The 23427-nt window shown below is 39.9% G+C and overlaps 1 protein-coding gene across 1 annotated transcript; it reads right to left on the bottom strand.

Moving 5' to 3' along the window:
• Positions 1–3904: 3904 nt before the first annotated feature.
• On the bottom strand, positions 3905–5006 carry LOC108114043 (glycine-rich cell wall structural protein 2). Its single transcript, XM_017224791.1, has one exon. It carries the CDS (start codon positions 4984–4986, stop codon positions 4192–4194), a length of 795 nt encoding a protein of 264 aa, XP_017080280.1. The 5' UTR covers positions 4987–5006; the 3' UTR covers positions 3905–4191.
• Between the last annotated feature and the right edge of the window lie 18421 nt (positions 5007–23427).

The raw sequence follows: 23427 nt of genomic DNA, 5'->3' as shown, positions 1-23427 counted from the left end.
GATGAATGGGGAAATTTTCAGTAGTCAAATTACTTGTTGTTGGCCCAGATGAAAGTGTGACTCGGGGAAATCACTTGAGGATAATAACTTCTGAATGCAAAATTTTAATTGAGTTTGACAGGGAAAAGATGAATCAAAATGTATGACAGAGGGATTGGAACTCACTTAGAAGGCAATTATTAAGGAAATATCTTACAAGTTGTGAGATAACAAGAGGAGTAGGAAGAACTATAATTTTGAAAGGATAATCTAGATTACTTGCAATGAGTTATTTTGTATAAATTATGGCAGTCTCTTTGAATCCATGAAAGAGTCTCGCAGAATAATTGCTTTTAATATTATTTTTAAGCTGTCACTCGAAAGAACTCAATTTCAAAAACCTATTGACTGCAAAAATCATATTTATCTTCCAAAAAAACGTGTCACATTACAAAAACTTCAAAGGGAAATCCCAAAACGATAAACATCGATGATTACATCCTGAGGCAAGTGACAGCTTTCACTTTTCCAAATATATCACATTCCAAACATAACCAATAAATCACAGGATGTCCATAAGTCACACCCATAGCCACGTTCCCATTTCCTCTTAACTTCGATTAAATTGACACCCCGAACCCGATATCCCCTCGACCTTCAGCCCGAAATTCATGTAATAGATAGGAATCGCAGTTGGCCAATTACTGTCCATCCCCACACCGCACGCAATCTTGCACCACCTGAACCACCATCACCACCAGTCGTCGTATTGCCGGATTGACATTTGGCATCACTTGAGTGCGCGACCACCTGACAAATACCTCGGATATCATTCACGCCGGGAATCGGAATCATTCACTCATATCGCCCGGCCACTGATTGGCATTGACAGACGTCGACGCAGACGCGTCGCCGGGCAACTGCAATTTTGTATCTTGATAAATTACTTATGACTGGCCCAGACATTGATGAGTACTCCGTCGCTCGGTATTCGGCACTCAGTATTCCCTGCTCAGTATCATCAGGTGATGGTGGTGGGAGGCTTTGGGCCGCCAGGCAGCACCTCTCATCAAGTGCGCACCTGAAAACATTTAACGTTAATCAGAGGAATGGGACTAAAGGTGTCGGGACTAATTGATACCCTTTCATGATCTTCTTGTAAATTGTTCTTAAAATCTTAAAATCTAAAGAAAAATCCAAGAAAATTGAAAGAGTGAGAGATACAAAATTAGCTTTGGAAAAGCAACTCGCAAGGAGTTTGTCTGTGGGTGTTGACATAAAAAGGGTGCAACGTTGAGTATACTGAAATGAATTAGTAATAATATTTGCTTGTTTGCCTTTGTACTGCTTATTCTTTCCGCTCCCCTATCCTCCCCACCCCTTCAGCTTGCACATTTCGCGTTCTTTATTTTCTTCGCCAAACTTTTTCTTTATTTTTTTTCGCCATACTTATAACGATTTCGTAGCTGTTTCAGTGTTTTGGCAGCCAACAAAGGCGACATCGAAATGGGTTGCCACACTAAGAGAGGGCCGCGAAAGGGGAAAATCGATGAGACGACAACTTGTGATGGAGGTTTTGGATATATATTTATATATATATATATACTTAGAGGTATGGAGGCGTCGCCGACGGCGTCGGTGGGACAGTTAATGGCGACAACGGCGGCGCACGTCTGGGTCTGGAAGCCCCGACTTTGGCGACAACGACGACGATGCGATCCGTTGAAATGGTAATGGTGACTCTGGTGACGGTGTCGTCGACCAGACGAAATCCCGCCAGCAGGCAGTATCGTAGAAAAAATAGTGCCACACACACTCTGACTCCTTCAAAGTGACAAAAGAAGAGCGAAAAAAATAAACCAGGACGAAGGGTAGCACAAATCCTCATCCACATCCCGCCATCAGTTGAGTAAATCAAACCAATTTCAAAATTCAACTAAGCAAGCAGACAATAACAAATCACGTCCAGCGCAAGGAGGATGTGATGGATGAACCATTTGCTAAACGTTATTACGAGTCCAAAGAAAATGGGAAACGTAGTTTTACCCTGGGACTTTCCTAGAATAAGTTAGCTTAGTTGGGATTTTTAGAACTTGGATTTTATTTACCAAAGTTTAAGAATGATTTTTCCTTAACAAATAAAATAAATAATAAATTCCTAAATGTAGTTATAAAGATGAAGATCTTTCAACCTTAACCGAGTATCTTTCTATCTATAAAACATATAATATTATCTTTGTTTGTTTTTTATTTCATCCATAACCCTCATAGGTCAATATAAATTCAATAACTTCAGACAAAATGTCAACGCCCCCGGCTTTTAATTAGAAAGCCAAACATTGCAGCGAAAGACAAATAAATATAAAAGTCTGTTTTTTTTTTTGGTCTATCAACCAAACTCTGTCAAAAAGGGAATTTTTTATGAATTCAATCAATGAAAACGTAACTGGGTGTTCATCCCTTCAGTGCAAACATATATCAGCCAGACAAATCAAAATTACTTTTGGCCAGAGTTTAGGGCTTTCATCCAGAATCCAAAATCAAATGGAGCGGTTGGGATTCTTAATAACGACTTCCGAGGGGCGCTTAAACTGTTTGCTTTTGCCTCGCTGATTGTGTTTTCTGCATTTTGTTTGTTGACGTTTCTGATTCAGAATCGACTGCCGTCGATGCACACGCGCCCACAGTAAACACACTTGAAAAGCGATTCAGTCAACAGAGTTCGCCTCAGTTCACCAGACAGTTGACACCGGGAAGAAGGCCTCCAAAAGACAGCTGAGAAAAGGGAGACATTCCACCCACTGTTGTCCTTGGCTAAACACGCAATTTTCCACTTTTTTGGACCGCTGCACGTGCTGGATGGCGGAAAGAACAATAGCAACAATCAGTCAATAAGTAAAATTAAAATAATAACAAATTTCTGAAAGAAGCACCAGTCAAATATATAATCAAGGAGGGTGGAGGAGGGTAGGCGGCCCGATTTCAATGGAAAACATTTTTCCATTTAACTCATAAAAATTTCGTGTTTCTTATACGAATTTGTTTAGATATGCGATTCGATTTTCGATTTTCGCCTTCCCGATATTAGGTAAAAGTAATATGTGTGTGTTTTTGTATGTTTTTGGCCAGGAATGTTGCTACGAAAGTTTGTTTACAATGCCGGCAACAAGTTGATGGCTATTGAGTGGGAGAGAATAAATATGTTTAATGATTGTTTTTATAATTCTTTCCAAAGTCGAAAAATTGCGCAATTCCCTGAATGGAAAATGCCCAATAGAAAATATTCACTTCCTCTTTTCTTTCCTCGTACTTGTGTTTTTTTTTTTGATAAATCAATACAGAAAATCAAACCTATCATATCGACTGTACAGGCTTCTACGTGCAACAAATTGCTCACTTCTCTGGGCGTGTATATAAAGTTCTTTCTTTGTATTCATTGTGTAAATGTTCTTCAAGGAAACCGAAAAAGGACTCAGTCTGTCTTTTATCCTTTTCCACGGCACTCCACTCCATTTCCCCACCCCCTGCTCTATATCTGAAAAAGGAAAGCAAAAAAAAAAAACAAGAAAAGAAAAGAAAAGCTGAAAATGTTTTGCCCACTCTTTGCTGGCCCTAATCAAGTAACCCGAACACGTTCTTTGTTAGATTTATATGGAAAATATATTTTTATACATGCAACCCAACCGACCCGAAAAACCCCCAAACCCGCGCACCCACCACCACCCGCTGTGAGAAAACTGGCTCCTTGGGGGTGGCTAGACTTTTCCCGGCTAGTCAAAAGTGATATTTTACATATTTTCCGACAGTTTTCCTTTATTTTCCTCACTTCTCTGTCCCATCTTGGTTGCTCCTTTTTCCTTTTTTGCTTTTTTCTTTATTTTCTTGCCTTTGCTTGCATTTTATTACTTAACGCTTAAGTGTGCTTCTTAGGAAGGCAGAAAAAAAGGCGTCCGGTATGGTGGGTGGGTTTCTGCTTCTTGGCAGAGTTTCTGTTTTAAATTGAAAAGTTGTAAAAGGATTCCTTGGGTTGCTCCTTTTTTGCTCCGCCAGAGTTTGGCAAATTAAACACATTCTCTCTTTTTTTTTGGGAAATGATCAAACAGAAAACTTTTATTTAACAAATATGGTGGAATGGGAAAGTAACAGAGGATGGATGTGGAATGGAACAATGGGTTCGTGGAATGAAAACAATGAAATCACGGGTTATCACAATTACCAGCTGCCACTGCCGCCCTGGGGGGACCAACCACCGCTGGATGGACCGCCCGAGGACCAGCCACCACTGGAAGCTCCACCGGCAGACCAGCCACCGCTGGAAGCGCCACCTGAGGACCAGCCACCGCTGGGGGCACCACCCGAAGACCAACCGCCAGAATCTCCTGCTCCAGAGTCCGATTCTGAGATGATTTTGATGATCTTCACGGGGACCTCAGCTCCACCGCCTCCCGAGGGCCAACCACCGCTGGAAGCTCCACCGGAAGACCAGCCACCACTGGAAGCTCCACCGGATGACCAGCCACCACTGGAAGCACCACCCGATGACCAACCGCCACCAGAAGATCCACCATATCCTCCAGATGAACCTCCATAGCCACCTCCATGACCTCCAGACGAAGCCTGCTGTGAGATGATCTTGATGATCTTAATTTCCTGGGCACCACCACCGCCATGGCCGCCACCGCCACCAGCAGACCATCCGCCACCAGCACCACCGCCTCCTCCAGATTGCCAGCCTCCTGAACCACCGGATGGAGCCGATTCGTGAATCACTTTGATGACTTTGACGGGTGGGGAACCACCACCACTGCCATGATGATCTGAGCCATGATCAGAGCCACCGCCACCGCCACCGCCATAGCTGTAGCCACCATCTCCGCCGCCATGGGAGGATCCACCGCCACCACTGTAGCCACCGTGAGATGAGCCACCACCACTATAGCCACCACCTCCGATGAATCCTGCTTGAGCCACAGCGGCCACAGCCAGCAAACAGACGAAGATTTTCATGTTGACCTGATGGAGATGAGCCAAAGCGTCGAACTGATGTCTCTGCCAGGTCGTGGTTACACTTTTATAGACCGAACCACAGCAATTCGTGGCGGCCTTGTCCGGAAGCATCACGCCAGTGATGCAGTGCACTACGGACACCCCCGGGCCAGTTAACACAGCGTTAACACAGGCTCGAGTGGCTCCGGCGAAAGCCTCAGTGGGTTGATGTCGAAAGACTCTCCCCTAACCGCAATTGAAGGCAACATTTGCTGATCGAATCAGTTCGGAAATGGCCTTAATAAGTTACAGGAATACGCTTTCTTTGCTTTGGTTTACTTAACTGCAAAGAGGCTTATCAGATTCTATATTTTATAAGATATATAAAAGAAGTTTCTAGAAACTATGATGGGATCCTATTAGGTCTTAAAGAATATCTCTTTCTTAAGTATTTTTCCAGCTGAGGTATCTAGTAGAGTATCCCATGATCGACTTAAATCAAAATTTGTTATACTTTCTCGTGATTTATTTGGATTATGTAATCAAATAACCAGCAAACAAATAACCGAGCAGCCAGCCAACATTATTTTTTGGCGCTTCAAGCGCGCACTTGAATGAAGTTTTTCCCCCTGATCGCACAAACATCGCATCTGCCCATGGCAAACTCTTCCCTCTCCTTTGCGCCGATCAAAGCCCGTGATTAATGAGTGCGGAGTTCAAAAAGCAGGTGATCGGGCGCAGGTGAGAGGACAAGTCGACAGCCAGGCGAGGTTCGTGCGCTTTCAACTGTCCCTGACATCGATTTCTGGGCTACCGCTTTGAGTTGTTACGCATGCGTTTCAGATACATTGGTCACTGATCAAGTACACGCAAAAAAACCATTAAAATGGGTAATTAAATATTTGATAAATATTACAAAATCATTTTAGACAAACATGGTTAAGAGTATTTACTTTTATGGTAAGTTTTAGGAAGTAGGAACATCAAACAGGATATCCTTGGGAGTTTTGCCTTAACTTTATATACTAGTACTAGAAATTTTCCCAGTGCATTGCCTCCTGTTTTCATGCCAAAACTCTCCCCGTTCATTCATCCGTTCCAGCACCTTTGCATCCCATTCATCGATCATCTAGCTGGGGGCAACAGTTCTCAATGAGACGTCAAGTTCTCATTAAGACGAGAGCCGCATGCAAATGCCAGATCAATTAATCAATTTGTTTTGCCAATAAATACGACTAAATATGGCCAACGATCTCTGCCAATAATGATAAATGGTTTCACCAGCTTGGCTTTTCTGCTTTTGCAGTCCATTTGGCTTTATGTTATTTTATCTCTTTACATTTTCACTCGGCCAAATGAATTCAATTAGGCAAAAAAGTTTATACAAAAAACCAAAAAAAAAAACCCAAAAAATTAACGTGGGAATATTTTTTGGCCACGCATGACAAATATGTCAAACAACTTCGGGCTCCGCAAATAGTTCCCCTTCTCTGTGGCTAAATAGACTACGCATGCAACATGTTGCCGGTTTCATACTCTTTTTCGATGCCCAAGGCGGAAAAGACTGGCTTGAATGGCTGATAAATTAAAAGTCATTTATTTTCAAACAGTTATAACTCTATTGGGGGCCCGATGGTTTTGAATGACAAGTGGAAAAATCAGGAATCCAAATTAATTAAGTTTCATTGCTATTAATAATAATAATCATATAAGCTAAAAGAATGAGGATATTAATATAAATACTTGATAAATAACAGAGAATTTCTGTTCCTTTTAAACAATTTTTGATAAGATTCGCCTTATTTCTGCCGTTTTAAGCTGTATCCCTGGAAAAGTGGCTTAGGGTAAGGGTTATGCCTAGCTTTTCCCTTGCCCTTCTCTTATGTCACATTTAGCAAGTCTGACATTTGGTGGAAATATTGTTGGAAATATTTGCTGGTCGAAAAGTGAAATAAAGTTGCAATTCCAGCAAGAGCTGTCAAAATGTTGCCGCTGCTGCTGTTGCAGTTGCAGTTGCTGCTGGGCTCGGCAACCTGCTGACTGTTGACTGCTGCCCGTCGTTTTCCCATGTGAATGCTTAACCGATTGCCAGTGCTTACCCTCTCGCCCCCGACTAACCTCTTTTCATTTTCCCTCCCCTTTTTTCTATTTTTCTTATTGTTGTTGTTATTGTTGTTGTTGTGGCAGTCAACCTGCCTGATATTTTTACCAAAAAACAATTTCGACAGTCGCGCATTTTTCACGCTGCCTCATTTGCAGCGATTTTCAATGCGATATTTGTTGCCGGTGCTGCCACCGATTGTTGTTGCTAGTTGCAGTTGTTGCACGGCTTGTTGTTGCTTGTTCACATAACCATAACTCCGCATGGCACCTCTACAGATTGTGCTCAGTTTTGTAATACCCTTAAGAGAGGGTATTCTAAAATGTCTTTTGATTTTGATTTATATATTTGAAATATTATTTATAAGTTAAATTAACACGAAAATCCCACTTTCTTTTTTACAATTCATATAATAATTAATAAAAATAAATATCTTTAAAAGAGTATTTAATCAGCTGCTAGCCATTCCCTCACATATGCTCAGCCCCAGTCGACTTTTATTCCATTTGATTTCCTCGCCTTCAGGATCGTGACACACCGCAATGGATGTTGCAACTGCAACTGTCGACTGGCGACCAGAAATACTTGCGATTAGCTTGGCCTGGCCCTAAATGAAATCAGCGGCCATTCGAGTCATAAATGGCTGGCAAAACCTTTGCTAATATGTCATGAGCGGACATCGACGAGCGAGGAATGGGTCAGCTCCAAAAGCATTGGGCAATTGCCATTTCGAAGTGAGCCATGGAGTACTATATGTAGTACTACTACTGGGGTGTTATGCGCTATGTCATCGAAACCAGTTTACCGTTAGCACATACAGATATGTGGGTGTCACAACCAGGTACAGTGGTGACCCATTAAAGCAATCAGCGGCAAACACATGTAAGTCAAGTGGCAAACAGCGGGGAGCAACTTCGATTCCCGCCTCGTTTTTGGTTACGGTTGCGGCTCATTACGCAGTTCGCTTTGATTTGCATAGCGATTGAATGGAGTTTGTATAGCCGAAATGGTTTTGGCCCCTTTGGGGAGTTGGCCTGGGAGTTACAAGCCACTCCGCCATAGACCCCCCTCCCCTCTCCACCATTTTTGGGGCTGGCTCTTTGATTTGTGTGACATGAGCAGAGAGAATTATTTGCTTATTGTTAAACATTTGCGTTTGAATAACTTGTAAACTGTCAGGGCAACACGGGTACGATTAACCCATAGTTGGGTTAAGGTAGAGTTGGTTGGGAAGTGGGTTTTAGCGGGTTTGTACTAATGGGATTTGTGGAAGTAAAGGTAGTTTTATGGAGGATTTAAGTTGTATTAAAGGATTCTGAAAAGACTTAAGGAAAATAAAGAAAATGTAGATTTTTATAGACTTTAAATATTATTATATTAGTAAAATAAAGCAAGTAGAATATTTTTTAGGCCATGTTTAGATGACTGCACTCTGACTGTACATAAAAACCTCAGCAAATTAGAGGTACCCAATGGGTTAATACTCAAAGTTAGACATGTTGTTAGCGTTATTGGCGATTGTCATATTCGGGCGGCATTCCTGCGCTGTCAATAGTCGATTGTCGATTGTTGAGGCCGTGCAACCGGCTTATTACCGGCTATATCAGATGGCCGGCGATACTGAGACACATGCGGCGTATGCGCAATGTCGATCCCATTGCATTCTCAAACATTTTTCGATTGGTTTATTGCAATTTTCCAACGCTGCTGCCTATTGCTGACCATGTCACATTCGCTTTTCGTCTCAATTGCAGTTGAAAGACAAATTGCGCACCTTTGGCAGTTAGGAATTTGACTTTTTGATTGACAACTGCAACGATCGGCGATCAGCGATCAGCGATCGGCAAACAAAAATCCAAGTAAAGCCGAAAAAACAAAACCAACAATCGATTTCGCAAAGCTCTAAAGTTCAGTTTATTAAACGTTTGCTTGGCTTTCTGGTGACCTCGAAAACAAATTCAATTATGCAGAAAAAAGAAGAAAAAAATGTTTTTGCCAAAATTCGCGAGGCACCTACGCTGACTCCAAAAGCAATTTGCCAACCAAGAAAACAGACAAAAAAAATTAGCTGCGATGAAGACAAAACCCAAAACACGGCAGCCTAAAAAAATAGCGACAAATATCAGAGTGTGACGGCAGACCCGCTTAACCCCCCGACACCCCGATTAACCCGTTCCCTTTCACAGCCGAAGACATCAATGCCAAACCAAAACAGAAAAAAGCAAATCAATGAGCTTCAGACAAGGAAAACGGGCCAAGTCTTCAGCTGCTCTCTGCTCTTACTCGAGTGATCTCCCCAAAAAATGAAAAAGAAATCCAAGTGAAAATCAATTGCAGCTGCTAGAGAGCTGGCCATTCTTTCTCGGTTTAGTTTCTTTCAGTTAACTCGTCAACTTGGCCGCTCTAAGCCAGAAAATCACAAACAGAAACTGTGACTGAGCGACGGACACTGAGCCAGCTGACGTTACAGGTTTTCAAATCTGGCACATTAATTTTAAAGACAAATGAAACGAAAATAATACACGATGAAAGCCAAGACAAGATACGACGAATTTGTGATGCTCTAGGAAGGAAAAAGTAGGGAAGTTTGGAAGAGAAAGATCTCCTGAAAGACAACTATAGGTAATGTCTATAGGTGACTTATAACTATGTTAACTATATTAACCAAAAAACTTCTTTTGATTACTTTTAAAAACATCTAAAACTGATCCTTGAAGTTTTTACCTCCTGTAATTAGCTCCATCTTAGAACATTTTCCTCTCAATCAAAAGAGCTATCACCCATAGGCCTGGCCAAAAGCTAGGGTAACGATAACGGCTCACCTTAATGTGGACGGTGGACCACCTTGTGCGACCTTCTTTTCAGATGCCGACGTCGGGTAAAACAAAACTAAAAACAATAAAGCGCCAGAGCCGAAAAGCGGCAACAATTACCAGCAACAACGACGGCGGCCAACATACAGAGACAGAGCCAAAAGATAATAATGGCCAATAGTTTTACGAGTCGCCCGAACATCAGAGACCGGCTTTAAAGTCAGAAACAAATACTCGATACTACGATACTCGAATTTCAAAGCTCACTGCAAAAAGATCGCCAATGGCCAAGTTAACGTTTGGCTTTACCTCAGTTTCAGTTTGAGTTTGAGTTTGAGTCTTAGCCATTTGAAAGTCTTGTGCGAAATGAGCGTCAAAAAGTCAGATGGCAGATGGAATACATAGGCTTTTGGTAACAGGGGGGGGTGATCACAGAAGGGGGGACTGACTACTTAAGTCCAATGGAGGCCTTTCCTTTTTGTTATTTCTGTACGTTTTGTGTGTCACTTGCTGCGAAAGTCGCAAAAATGTAAGTTGAAAGTTGAGCGTAGCAAGATGTTCACACCAGAAAGTGGTAGAGGCGAGGGGTATACCTATCATTAGCCTTGCTTATCCCCCAGGAGGTCCGACTCTATCTGCTATTTTTAGGGCATACATGGGAATGGGAATACCAATTTTATGGCTGGCAATTGACCGCAATTAAACACGGAGAAGTGAATGGATTATGAATGGTGTTGGGAAAAGTCAGGAGGAGAAAATACTTTTTAATGAAAAAAGAAGGCAAAGTCGGGGCTAGAAACTGAAGAGAATATTTCAGTTTCCTGAAAAATCTACAAAATAAGCAAGCTAACTAAAAACTTACTTGATTTTATTCCACCTTTTTGTTAGAAACCAAACTAAAAAACAAACAGCATTATGGTTAAACTTTATTCATATTATTTTTACATAACAATATTCAGGATGAGTTTGTATCTCAACCTCTTAGTTACAGAGTTAGATAAACATGAACTAAGCCGAGTAAAGCTGCAGGCATAAACAGCAAAAGGTTAATGTAGAATGGTAGCATCGTCACTCTGTAAGGAAGTTCTCTGGTTTCAAAAACTGTTTTAATAGTGTTTTCTATTCCACTTTGCTAACATTTTTAAAGCGATTTTCTGGCATAGCGGTTACCTAAAGGCTTACTAATTAGATTATAACTTAGCAAGTGGATGACTAATCAATGCGATATGGCTAGTAGAGGGTGGTAAGTGAAGTTTTCCAGCAAATCAAGAGTGTAAAACTATTCAACTTGGAAGTAAGTGGCCGTAAAAAGGGCTTAGTCTGGTTACTTTGGCATAGCCTCATATTGAAATATTTTTTTTTTTAAGAAAAGGAAATCCTGGACTTTAATTTACCTCCTCTAAAAGTTTTTACCTCTTTTAATGGCAAATAAATAAAAAGAAAGATAAATTCCAAAGAACATTTATGATAATGTGAAAAGTCAAAGGAAGCCAATCAGGATTGGAGCAGGTTAATAAAATCGATTTATAGATTCGGCTAGATGGATGGCTAGATGGCTAGAAAGAATGCCATAGATTGATGGTCAATTAGAGAGATACATAAATATGGGGATGTGCATTAGAGAGATAGACAGCTGGAAAGAGCTAAAACTCCATTATCCATTTTCGCAAACTGCAAACTCAATCATCGTCATCGTGGCCACATTCTGACTCCCCTCCCCCCGCTCACTACTACTACTACTACTCTTTTTTAACTCTTGTTCGACTGTGGCACAGATAATTTGCCATCAGCAGCGCCAAATGTAATCCGCCATATAACCGTCTAACGGTAACTCAAAGCCAACATAAATATGCGCAAAGCCAGCAACAACAAACACAATCAGCCGTACAAACAGTTGGCCATGTGTCGGTGTTGTTTTTGTTGCTGTTGTTGCCGGATTCGTTGTTGTTTTCGTTAACAGCTTCTACCATTTTTCATCGCAGTGCAGCAGCAGCAGCAACAATAACGCTGCACTGAGAAAAATTAACAAAAAAAAATTATTAATTAATTAATTAAAAATATTTAAAAATCTATAAAACTCTATTAAAACATTTGAAGGCGAGCAGATTAATATTTAATATAATATTTATCTGCTAAATAATAAATTTAATATATTAAAATAAAGTTCTTATTTTTACCTACAAGAAATCATCAAATTAATGTCTAGTTATTAGCACAATAATAAGTTCATTAATCAAAGTTAAAGTTCATCTTCTTCTTATCACTTAAAACCATTGTTCTCAGTGTAAAGGTGTACGAAAAATTGACGGCAAGGGGGGTGTTTTTGAGGAGCCAAGCGATGCCAGGCAAACAAACAACTTCATGGGCGACGTGCAAAAATTCAATTGCTACAACGTCGACGTTGTTGTTGTTGTTGCTATTGTTGCTTTTGTTGCTATTGTTGTTGTTGTTGTCAGCAGCAAATCACTGGCAAAATGCTCCCAGCTTCAACTTCAACTTGAGCCCCACTGCATCTCATCTCAGTTCCCACTCTCTCGGAGATCTTCATGATCTTCCACAGTCCTAGTTCCCGTTTTCCCCCCCTTCGAGTTTTATGCATTTGTCAGGCCACACTTCGGCCTGCGTCGTCATCGAAAAATATAAGAAAAAAATAAGAAAAAACAGCGCAAAAAATGTCAGTCAGTCAACGGCAGTTTGTTGCTCCCCACTCGCTCCTCAAAGACCCTGGCAATCTCCTCGAGAAGCGCTTTCTTCCGTCACATTTGTCTGTTTTTCCATGCCCAAGACACTCGGCCACTGCCTGCTTTCTGACAAGAGCTGAAATGTATCTTTCACCAAGTCACCGGGCAAGCTAGAGATGACAGCGTGACTGAAGATCTATCTATATTGATTAAGATCTGACGAAGATAATGTCAGGTAAATTAAGCAGATAAAAGCATGCCAAAATTTGTTTTTATTAATTTGTTTTTCTGCTAAAAATGATCTTGAGTTTTAGCACTTCAGAGACTTCAGAGGACTAGACGATTAAAGTTTGATGAGCTATAAAAAATAGCTATAAGATCTTAGTAATATAAAATAAACAAATATTTTGATGATGACATTTCTATTATTAGTTTTACAGAAGTAATAAATAAATTTGATAGATAAGTTTATGTGAGAAACATAAGAAACGTAATTTCCGAGCTACTGTTTAAGATTTTCTTTGCTATTTACTAAAACATAGTGAGTATGCCCATCTCTCCTCCAATATATCGATTAAAGACAATCTCCTTTATAGCATATTCCCTCGCCCTGCTAGTTGGCTAATATGATAATAGACGCTACATGTGTCTGAGCCAAGGTTCAGGCATCGCCTGAGAAAGCTGGGCCCCGATCCCAGGCCGCGTTCTCAATGCACTGGCCAGGCCGAACTGTTATGACCCCCCCACATACCCCGATATATCTTCAACCCATCCCCATACCATCCTTGTTCTCACTGTGATGGAAAACCATTTTCTCTACAACTCCAATCGACGCTCCACTTTTTTGTGCTTTTTTCCTACGCCGTTGTTTTGGTTTTCTGTCGTTTTTTTTTTTCTTTTTCTTTTTTTTATTTTGTTTTTTGTTCGTTGTTGTGTGTAGCTAACATTTTTTATGCTCCAACTCCAACTAAACAATCAACTTTTCAAACTGTTTTTTCTTTAGTTGCCCCTACCGCCGGCGCGTCGCGTCCCCCCTCTACCGCACTCGTTGCCCCTCCGCTTTTCTCTCTGGCTATTGCTTTTCCTATTTGCTGTTGGCTGCACTTTTTGACGGCTTTTATTGTTTGCCAATTTCTGGCCCCCGAGACCAGCGAAGCATTCCATCCTCGTACACTATACACTATACACCATGCCAAGCCATTCCGCGACGCACTCTTTGCCTCTAATCCGGCAGTCACCACTTGCTTCCCTCCTGCTCTCAATTGGTTGGGATGCACTGGGAAAAATTGGAAGTCAATATAAAGTTAATTCCATTTCTTAAATATTTTTCATGGATTTTATTTATATTGCATACTCTTTATGTGATGTTTATTATTAAGGAAAAAGGATTTTTCTTTTCTTTTTTCTTTCTTTTAATTTTCTTTCAGTGCAGTCACTCCCCCTGGATCACCTCTTGCACCTCCTCCTGCCTGCGCATCCATTGTAAATCCGCTAGGCAGTTGAGGAAGCGTTTTGTTCGGCTTGTTTGCCGATCGAAGAAGGTTCGCTGACAGACGGAGAAAGAGAGAAATAGTGAGGGACTACCCAGAGGGGGTATTCTCCTTAGCTGGGAAATTGAGGGGAAAAAAGAAAATCCAAGGGGGGAGAACTAAGAGGAAGGGTACTCCGCGTTACTCGTTACTACCTGCACTTTCCACACCCCGAACCCCTTCTATTTATTATTGCCCAAGCATTTGACTTATTCTCACTGATCTCCAGGCACTAGAGAAGAGGAAAGAAAGAGATAGGGCGACTGGGAGAAAGAGTCGCGCTCTGCCTGCAAATCGAATTGGTTTGACTTGGATCGGCCGGTTCGATTTAGATGGCATGTCTGGGCATTTGTTGACGTAAATTGGCATTAACCTTCTCGCTGACCTCCTTCCGCAATGCACATTTAATACTCAGCCGGCAAAGGGAAAGGCTAGATTTGGTTACTGCAATTTATTGATTTTTTATGGGTTGGTTCTTCTTTTAAAATATAAATCTCGAGATTTATTCCGAAGAGTAATGTTACTGGGAAATCGACAAAGAGATGTAGTTTGATGTTAAAAGTTTAATGTCTAGTTTAGCTTTTAAGTTTTTAGATTCTTAGGAAGTTACCATTTCGGATGACTTTTTCAGTATTTGAAATTAATGTTAAAATTTTTATCATTTTGAGACTACTTTAAAACAATATTTAAAACTGGTTTTTAAGCCAGCCAAAACAATATGCCATTACGCAATAGATTTTAAAGTGTTGAACAAAATCGGTTTCGGATGATCTAATTGCCTTGTCGGAAGCTCTTTGACCTTTAACATTCCGCCCGAGTGCAGAATTCGTTTGCCTTTTTCGTTCGTTTATTTAGCCCGCTGGTCGTTTATTAATTAGCGAGTGTCGAAAATATGCAAATCAAACATTTCTTGTACATTTTCGAGGCGTGGAGACAATGAGACAAAGTCTCGTGAGAAATCGAGAAATAGAAAATTATAACTCGTCTTAAGGCAGCGAGCCAGCGAGAGGAGAAACAAAGAAGTAGCTGGCGAAAAAAAGCTGAAAACAAAATGTATTTACTGTTAGTTGATTGTGCCCATTTCATTTTGTTGGCTCTTAGATGGTTACCAGTCCAAGCCCACCTCCCTCTTTTTATATATTTTACCAACCAACCAAAAAATAAGAAAAACAGACAAAAGAAGCCAACGAACGCAATGTGTCTCCAATGGCGGGAAGAAAGAAAGGGCCCAGAAGAGGCAGCTGGCGGGGGACAGGAGAATCTCTTGGATAAGTTGGAGAAAAAGTAGTCGGGCAGCAGATGAAAAAGAAAAACGCGGGTGAGGCCAACGGGCAAACAAACAAACGAATTATGAACCAATTTACAAATTACCAAAGCCCCTAGACAATCGTGGAAAGGGGTAAGGAGTACAGTGAACCTTAGTAAGACAGACTGAATGTCTGGCAAAACTGTTCTGTGTGGCCGACGATGATGCTGCCCGCCCTCAAGGAGAGATTAAGTCCACGCCCCCGACTTCTAGGCAGAAGCCATTGACCAAGTAACGAGTTTTAAGACTCGATTCAGAATTAGCAAATCTACTTGCCATGAACTACTTAAGCTATTTCCGTTCTTTTTTGAATGCTGGATAGAAATTAAGGGATTAATAATTATTTTATGAAAATAATTAATCATATTATTAAGCCATTAACCATTGGCTTACTACTTTTAGTTCGTAACATAAATTCAACTTATTAATAATAGCCATAAATCTTTCTCTAACTGAATATTAAAATCCTGCCTTAACTCATTAACAAGATATTCCTTACAGCTTTAAAGGATACCCTTGCCCACATACCAAAGTATCCATTGCATGCTGCCCGTTGCTCATTATTATTTGCTTCCTTAACTCAGTTTATTTGCCTGCGCCTGTCGTTTTGTAAACTTTGCAGATACAAAGATACAAAGATACATACGCATTGGATATCTCAGCATAAGTGAATATATCTTCTTGAGCGGCGGGTTCTTGGAAATTGCGGTCCGCCAGCTGCTTCCCAAACCTTCCACACTTTTTTTTTTTGCTCTCCACTTTTACACTCTGTGTGTGTGTGTGTTTGTCTGTTCACCTCGCGAATTCAATTAAAATGCCGCTCTCCAAGTTCTCGCTGGAATCTTTTTCGGTCTGGCTGTGGCTTAGTCTGTTGAACCCGGACGATGCTCCACATCTTGGGAGAAGAAAAAACAAAAAAAAAAAAACAAAAACCAAAGCCAAAGTGTTATTAATTTGTGAAAGTTCTCTTCCCGCCACGCCTCCACATCCACTTCATAATGGACAAACAGCCAGAACACACACACCTGCCGCAGATACTTGTAATTCGAACCGAAATCAAGTGCCACAAATCGAACAGCATGCCACATTTGAATTACAAAACGATTTGTGTGCGAAAATCAAATACGATCTTGTCGCATTAATTACGTTAATTTGCTCATGCTCACGCTTCTCGTTATCCGGCAATTAGCATTTTATTGGCCATCGAAACGCTTTGGCTTATCGGCCAAGGATATCTCTTGAAATGATTCTGGTTCGAGTGTCTCATAGCCTGACTCAGCTAAAAAATTACCTCATCTTATCTTAGCCATTTTTCCATTGATAAGATTGTCCCACAAAATGATTTAACACTTTTTTTTTTTGAAAGCCTCGTAGCGTTGCATAAATCGAAACTTGTTTCCCTTTCTCGGTTTTCAATTTCGGATTTAATAATCTTCCTAGCCCCAGCATGAGAGAGAGGCTAAAATTAATTTGCCAAAAAACAACTAAAAAATAGAAAAACAAATAGCCAAACTTCGGGCAACAAAAGATACAAATAGTTGCAGCCGGGAGATACACAGATACGAGACACATATATGTTGTTGTTGTTGGTGTTGTTGTTGCTGTTGCTCATTGCGCAGTTAATTTGTTCAAGCGCTCAATGCGTCAATACCATTTGACTTTCACTTATTTGCCCCACTCGCCACTGCAGACACCAAAATCTGAACAATGGAGGAGGAGGAGGCACAGACTCAGAAACAGATACAGATACAGATACATAAGATACGGATATAACCGGCGATAGAGGGCGGCTGGCTGCCAGGAAGCTGGCAGCTGATTATACAATCATCGGTTAGGGAAAATGTCAAAGGTATTCGAAAGAAATGTGATTATTAAGGGAAATATTTTAATTTTATGTGTATGGTTTCATATTTAATTAACCTGTTAGTTTTTAATTAACATAATTATAGGCATCTTTAAAATAGAAAGTGATGAATTTGATATTAGTTTCCAATCAGCCAGAAATTGGAGCTTGCCTTTGAAGATTGCCGCTTCTTTCTCTAGAAAAAATTTAAACTAAAATTGGACATTCACTTAATTATAACGTAAACAGTGCCACTTCCACACATCCCTTTTTGTTATACATATTAATAATTTTTTATGAATAAATGTATTTTCCTGCAAGATAAATAGCCTTTCATGAACTCCAGACTTTTCCAGATCGCAGCCAGATAAATCTTCAGAAAAACCTATTACCCAACTTCAACTTTCCCTTTGAGCAAACGAAAGTGAATAGCATTCTTGGCCTAAGATTGATACTGTCACTTTCAGTTGTAGAATTTCCACCCTCCAGTCTAACTATAGGGAAATACTTACATATGCTCCCGGGCATTTTCTTGACTCATAAGTGATTCATTCTATGCGTTTTGTCCCCTCTCAGTATTTTTACCCCTCACTCCACCACCTACAAATAAGATACAGATACAACAACTATCTGTGAGATACGATTTCCATTGGGTGGCTGCAGTTGTTGTTTTTGTTGTCTGGCGCGAGCAATTGATGTTGTAACATGGCTACCACGAGTGCAACATCCCCTTGGCCCCCTTGGCCACCCTCGGCACTCCCCCAATCTGAAAATGTGTGACATAATCTGTGCAGACTTCGATGTTGTTGCTGCTTTTTGGAGCTGCGGCTGCTGCAGTCTCACTCATTCAATAAGTCAGTCAGAGTCCAAGATGCCGGCGAGTTCAATGAACCAACGAATGAACGCCACCGCTGGCTTTTGTGTAAAATAAAAAACTACAAAAAATAAAACAAAAACCTCAAGCAGCCAGCAAAGAGTAAAAAAATTAAATATTTTTTTTTGCTGCCTTTTCGGTCGAATATGTTACAAATTTTGTGTTTCTCTCTTTCAACTCAAAGTTTGTTAGTTTTGCTTGGCTCGCTTGTTGGCAGGCGACTCTGCGAAATCACTTACTGGTTTTTATGCGACCAACAACAAAAACAACAACCACAGTGACAACAACAACCACCAAAACAGGCGACAACAACACGAGCAACCGCCTTACGAACAACTGTAAATTTGTTGGCCGCACGTTACTCATTTGGCAGCTTCGCACCTTTTTTCACATAATCCTCCCAGTTAAGGTAACAACATCAACTTGCTTATATATATTTTATATATAGCTAAAAAAAAACGTTGAAAATATTTTAATTTAATAACTGTGTTCATAACAGAAATGGTTAAGTTAATGCAGATATTTTTTAAACTAATTTTTGAGTATAAAAAGAAAAAGGAGTGTACTTTTAAGGGAGTAGGAAAAGATTTGATTGTTTTGAAAGTATGTTGCTTATGAAGTATTAAACTTGTTATGAAATATTCAAATAAGTTGAGGGTATAAGTTAAGATAAAAAATAATTAACTACTCAACCATTTAATTGACTTTGATTAGTCAAGGTAAGCACAAAGGTCTAGCTCTGATCTTAACAAAACGAAGAACAGAACTGTTTTAGATAATGGAATTCTTTTCTTTAAGTTAAATTATGAAATGCGATTGTTCTATCATATAAGATATCCCTGAGTCATTAAGGATATTTGCATTTTATATGACTTTACAGGATTTCCCACTAACATGAATCACAGTATCTTCCTCAAAAAGATTAACCACAAAGTCAGCTATGACATGCATTACCTCACTTAATTTACTGTAATTTTCCATGAAAGATTCTCGCACTAACCGAAACACCTTATAGACCTTGCCTTTGTTTGTCTTATTGTTAAGTATTTTGTTTTTTTTTTCATATTTCTTAGCTATTTACCGACTCGCTGCGATTTCTGGCCCAATGAAACAGCATTGAGACGTCATCCGATCAGTGTCGAGTCTTGGAGACCTTATTGACTATATGTATAGACTACAGACTATGGCGCACATAGAGATATTTCTATAATTACTAAACAAATGCCAATGTCAGGCCAAATGCAACGACTGCCTGCCACTGGTGGGCAACAATCACTTGGGCTATTACAACAGCAAACAATCATAATTATATATATGCCAGTCTTGGGCCGATCTCAGCTGGTTTCAGCTGCCACTTGGCTTCATCACACTTTTGCTTTATATCAAAAGAGAGAGAGAGAGGGAGAGAAGAAAACCTAATGCAAGACGACGATCTACGATCGCAGTTGGGGAAGATTGAAAAAACATTTCGTAAAAATAATTGTTGAGAAATTTGTATGGCCAAGAGAGCAATTACGAAGCGAACCAGACCAGCCCGACAGCCCACGACTTCCCCCCAAGCCCAGCTCTGTCTTACGTCTGTCCCCTTTCCCCGGCGGCACCCTTGTATGTTGGACTCCCTTTTCCCGCTCAAGCTCACACCATGGGCCGCTTAATGACCCTATTTTAATTTCAAGCATCGCTTGTCCATCGCACTTTGCGGAATTTACATTATACGCATACATATTTCTCAGTCGCTTATTTCGGTTTTCGTTTTTCGTTTTTCTTGTTTCCCTGTTTTTGGTTTTTGTTTTTCTTTTTGTTTAGCTTTTGAAAAGCCGCCCTGGAAACAAAGAACAGTGGCTTGAAATGTATTTTTAAAATTAACTAAATTTCAAAGGGCGTAAATATTAAGTAAATCCATTTTTTTTAGATTTTTTTGATTTTTTAGCCGATGTTTTATCAAAAATATTATTAAAATAATTTTAAAATACCAAATAACCCTTTGGGAATTTTCTAAATAATTTTATTTAAATTTTCCTTAATCCTTTTTCCATTTTTTAAAGAGTTTTCTACCACGGTTCGATATTGTTTTGACGTTGAAGAAGCGACGAAGTTGAGTTGACTTTTGGACGCTAATATGACGACGATCTTGGCCTTTGGGCGAGGCGGCCATCAACAGCAGCGGCAACAACAACAACAACAACAGCATTATCAACAACGTTAAAAACAATGAGAGCAACAATAACAACAACAATAACCAGAGCTAAGGAAGCCAGAAAGAAAAAATTATTTAAGACAATGGAAATTCATTTCATTCGCTGGGACTGAGACAGACTTCTTGGCCAAAGGCAAGGTCTCTCTCCGTTGGGATCCCCGGCTTTTCCCCCGATTTCCAACCTTGTTCACCTCACCCTCTGAGAAATTAGCTGCTTCAGTTATTATTATTATGCCTGTAGTTGTTGTTGTTGTTGTCGGCCGACTGGGCAGACGTTTCTATATCTATATAAGTGATCGTCGTAGCTGGCACTTCATGTTTGCCTTTCAACTTGTCTGTCTACTCTTCTCCAACTATACTGTTTTTTTTCTGCCTTTTTGCATCCGCTTCCGCAACAACAATTATTGTATTAGCAACAACAAAAACAAGCATTTTGTTACCCAAGAGATTTTATATTTTTTTTTTTGCCTTGCCCCCTTCAGCAAAGTTTGACCTCAAAAATGAAAAGTTGAAATGAAAAATATTTAATCTAATGTGAAAATCGCTGGAGCGTCATCGGGTTTTCTTCCCGCTGCTCACCTTTTGGAACTGATAATGACGACACGACAACTTTTCGCCGAGGGTGAGAAATTGTATCACTCGCGGATTGTTCTCTTTTGTAAAGTTAACTCCCCCTCGCTTAGGTAATTATATGAATTTCAGAACTTTGTTTGGGAAGTTTTATGGTTTGACAGAAGTTTATGGGGTTTCATTTTTTTGTTTTGTTCTCATAAATCAGAAAAATCACATAAATGTTGGCAGAATGCGACAGTTTTGTTGTTGATTTGTGCTTACTCATACGCATAAATATTTATTTGCAATGCTGATTATGGGATTTGGTTGTGGAGAAAGGGGTTAGTAAGGAGGGGGAAACCAGGCATCCAAACAGAGGGGCAAGCTCAGTCACATGATCTGGCAACACTGGAAAAAGATATGAGAAGATCCGTTATTTTGCAACTTCAAAATAATTTATTTTACTTTCATTTAAAGGCGTTTTTTAGTATATTATTTATTTATAAATTCTTTATTTATTTTTAATATTTTAATTTAATTTCTTTCACTCTATGATCACTACACCCTCACATGCACCGAACTGCATTGTTCGTGATTATTATCATGCCGTTTAAGCCTTGCCTGCCTGATCATCAACATCCAGTGCACTTTTGAGTGATTTACAAAACTGAATGGGAAAAAAAGTAAAGGGGGTACAGACAGACAGAATTGTAATTCTGGGAGGTTGAGGTGGGGCCTCGCCTCTTGCGCAATTTTAATAAATATTTACATTTGTTTCAAACCAATTTGCGCAATTTGTGCAGCTGCCTGAGAAGATCTAAACTCGTTGAATAAGTAGAATTCAGTTGCATAAATTAACAAGCGAGGTGAGCTATAGGAGATTGTTTTCTTTTCGTTAGAAATGTCACTTTGATATCTTAAAGATATTATGTAAAAAATTTTCAAAAACTATTTATTGTTCCCTTTCACCATTCATTCACCATTTTATTCATTTATAAATATTTTAAAAAATAATAAAATTCTTTGCCAAAACTCTTCGATCTTCATCTCAATAGTCAACAGCTTTTTGTCATCGCTTATGATTTGGCGTGCGCTGCTCATTTGCCAAACAATTTATGACAAACAATTGCACTGAGTAAATCCGAAAAGGTGGGGGGTTTAATGGTCTGGGAGTCAGAACATCTATTAAAAGCTGTTTTGCCTGCTATCAGAGTTGGAGCTAACTAAGGCCAAAGTTGGGTTTCAATGCACACACGTGTGACATGAAGTCATTCATGTCATTCACCCACCACCACCACCACCAGCCCCCAGCGGATCTTATTCATGTGACAAGCAGATGTGCGATTAGCAGATAAGTTTCCATTTTCGACTCCCTTTTTCCCTTCACAATAACCCCCCAAAAATGGCCGTCTGATGGATTTCCCCATTGATATCTTCAGACAGAGAATCACAAAGACATAGCAGCTCGAAGAGTAGCGGAAGAGGGAGGGAGGGGAATCCAGGGGATGATCTCCTCTATTTTTATCAATGACTTGCCATCATTGGCCATAACCAAAATTGGAACAATCAAGGCATAGGCCCATAGCCAACAGATGCCGGGCAGCAACAGCAACGAAAATAGTCTGGAATGCGACTAAATTTAGGCAGAGACAAAGATGTGTTCTGGAAAATAGGGAAGGCTACACGGCGAGAAAACTAGCATGATTACCATTAGGTTTATAAGGTAAAGATATCACTGAATAAGATTACAAAAGCCTTAAAGATCAAAAAATAGATTTAAAGGTTTATTTTTATTAAATTTCCTTTTATACACATTTTTATTTCCAGTGCTAAAAGAGTAGGATGGGGGACATGCACTTACACATGTTCCAGACGAACTCTGAGGGCGAGTTCTCGACTTCGACTTCGCCTTGTTCCAAGTGTGCGTATTAATAAAAGAAAGTGCAATGAATTCCCAAATATGTTAAATTGTCTACCAAACAAAGGAACCCAAAGGGAGGAGGGGAGTGAGTGGCGGTGATATAGGGAGAGAAATGGGCGGCAGGGCACCAATAACATATGTGCAACAGATACGGAATGCAATTCAGGGTGTCTCTCTCGCTCTGGTTTTTCCCCCACTTTCCTTGCATTTCCCTACGATTTCCCAAGTCCCTTCTTTCGGAGAAATCTTCGCTGGCTGTGGATCGTAATTAAATTTGAAGTGGAGGCACTAAATTTAACAGCCCTCAATGATGAGGAGGATCAGTAGTGGGAGAGGTTGATTGGCCTGTGGCAAGATCTGTGCTTATAAACAGTAAAAAATTAAAGAAAAATTAAGAAATCATTAAAACCTGCTAATATAAACTAGTCAAACTATTAAAAACCATTTACTTGGCATTCAAAATGATATCCAAAAATATAAGTTTATTTAAGGCGATAATAGGTTGATAGAAAAGAGATATTAACCTTTATAAAGATGTAACTTTAATGATGATGAAAATTAAAGAATCTTTACAGTTCTGGGACTTTTTCCCTTCCTAGAAAACCCAATCCTTTTGTAGACTAACATATCATCTTGTATTCATTA

The sequence above is a fragment of the Drosophila eugracilis genome, unplaced genomic scaffold (assembly GCF_018153835.1).
Source record: "Drosophila eugracilis isolate 14026-0451.02 unplaced genomic scaffold, ASM1815383v1 contig_2154, whole genome shotgun sequence".
NCBI classification, from domain to species: domain Eukaryota; kingdom Metazoa; phylum Arthropoda; class Insecta; order Diptera; family Drosophilidae; genus Drosophila; species Drosophila eugracilis.
The sequence above is the reverse complement of the archived record's forward strand: the minus strand, read 5'-3'. Positions and strand labels throughout refer to the sequence as shown.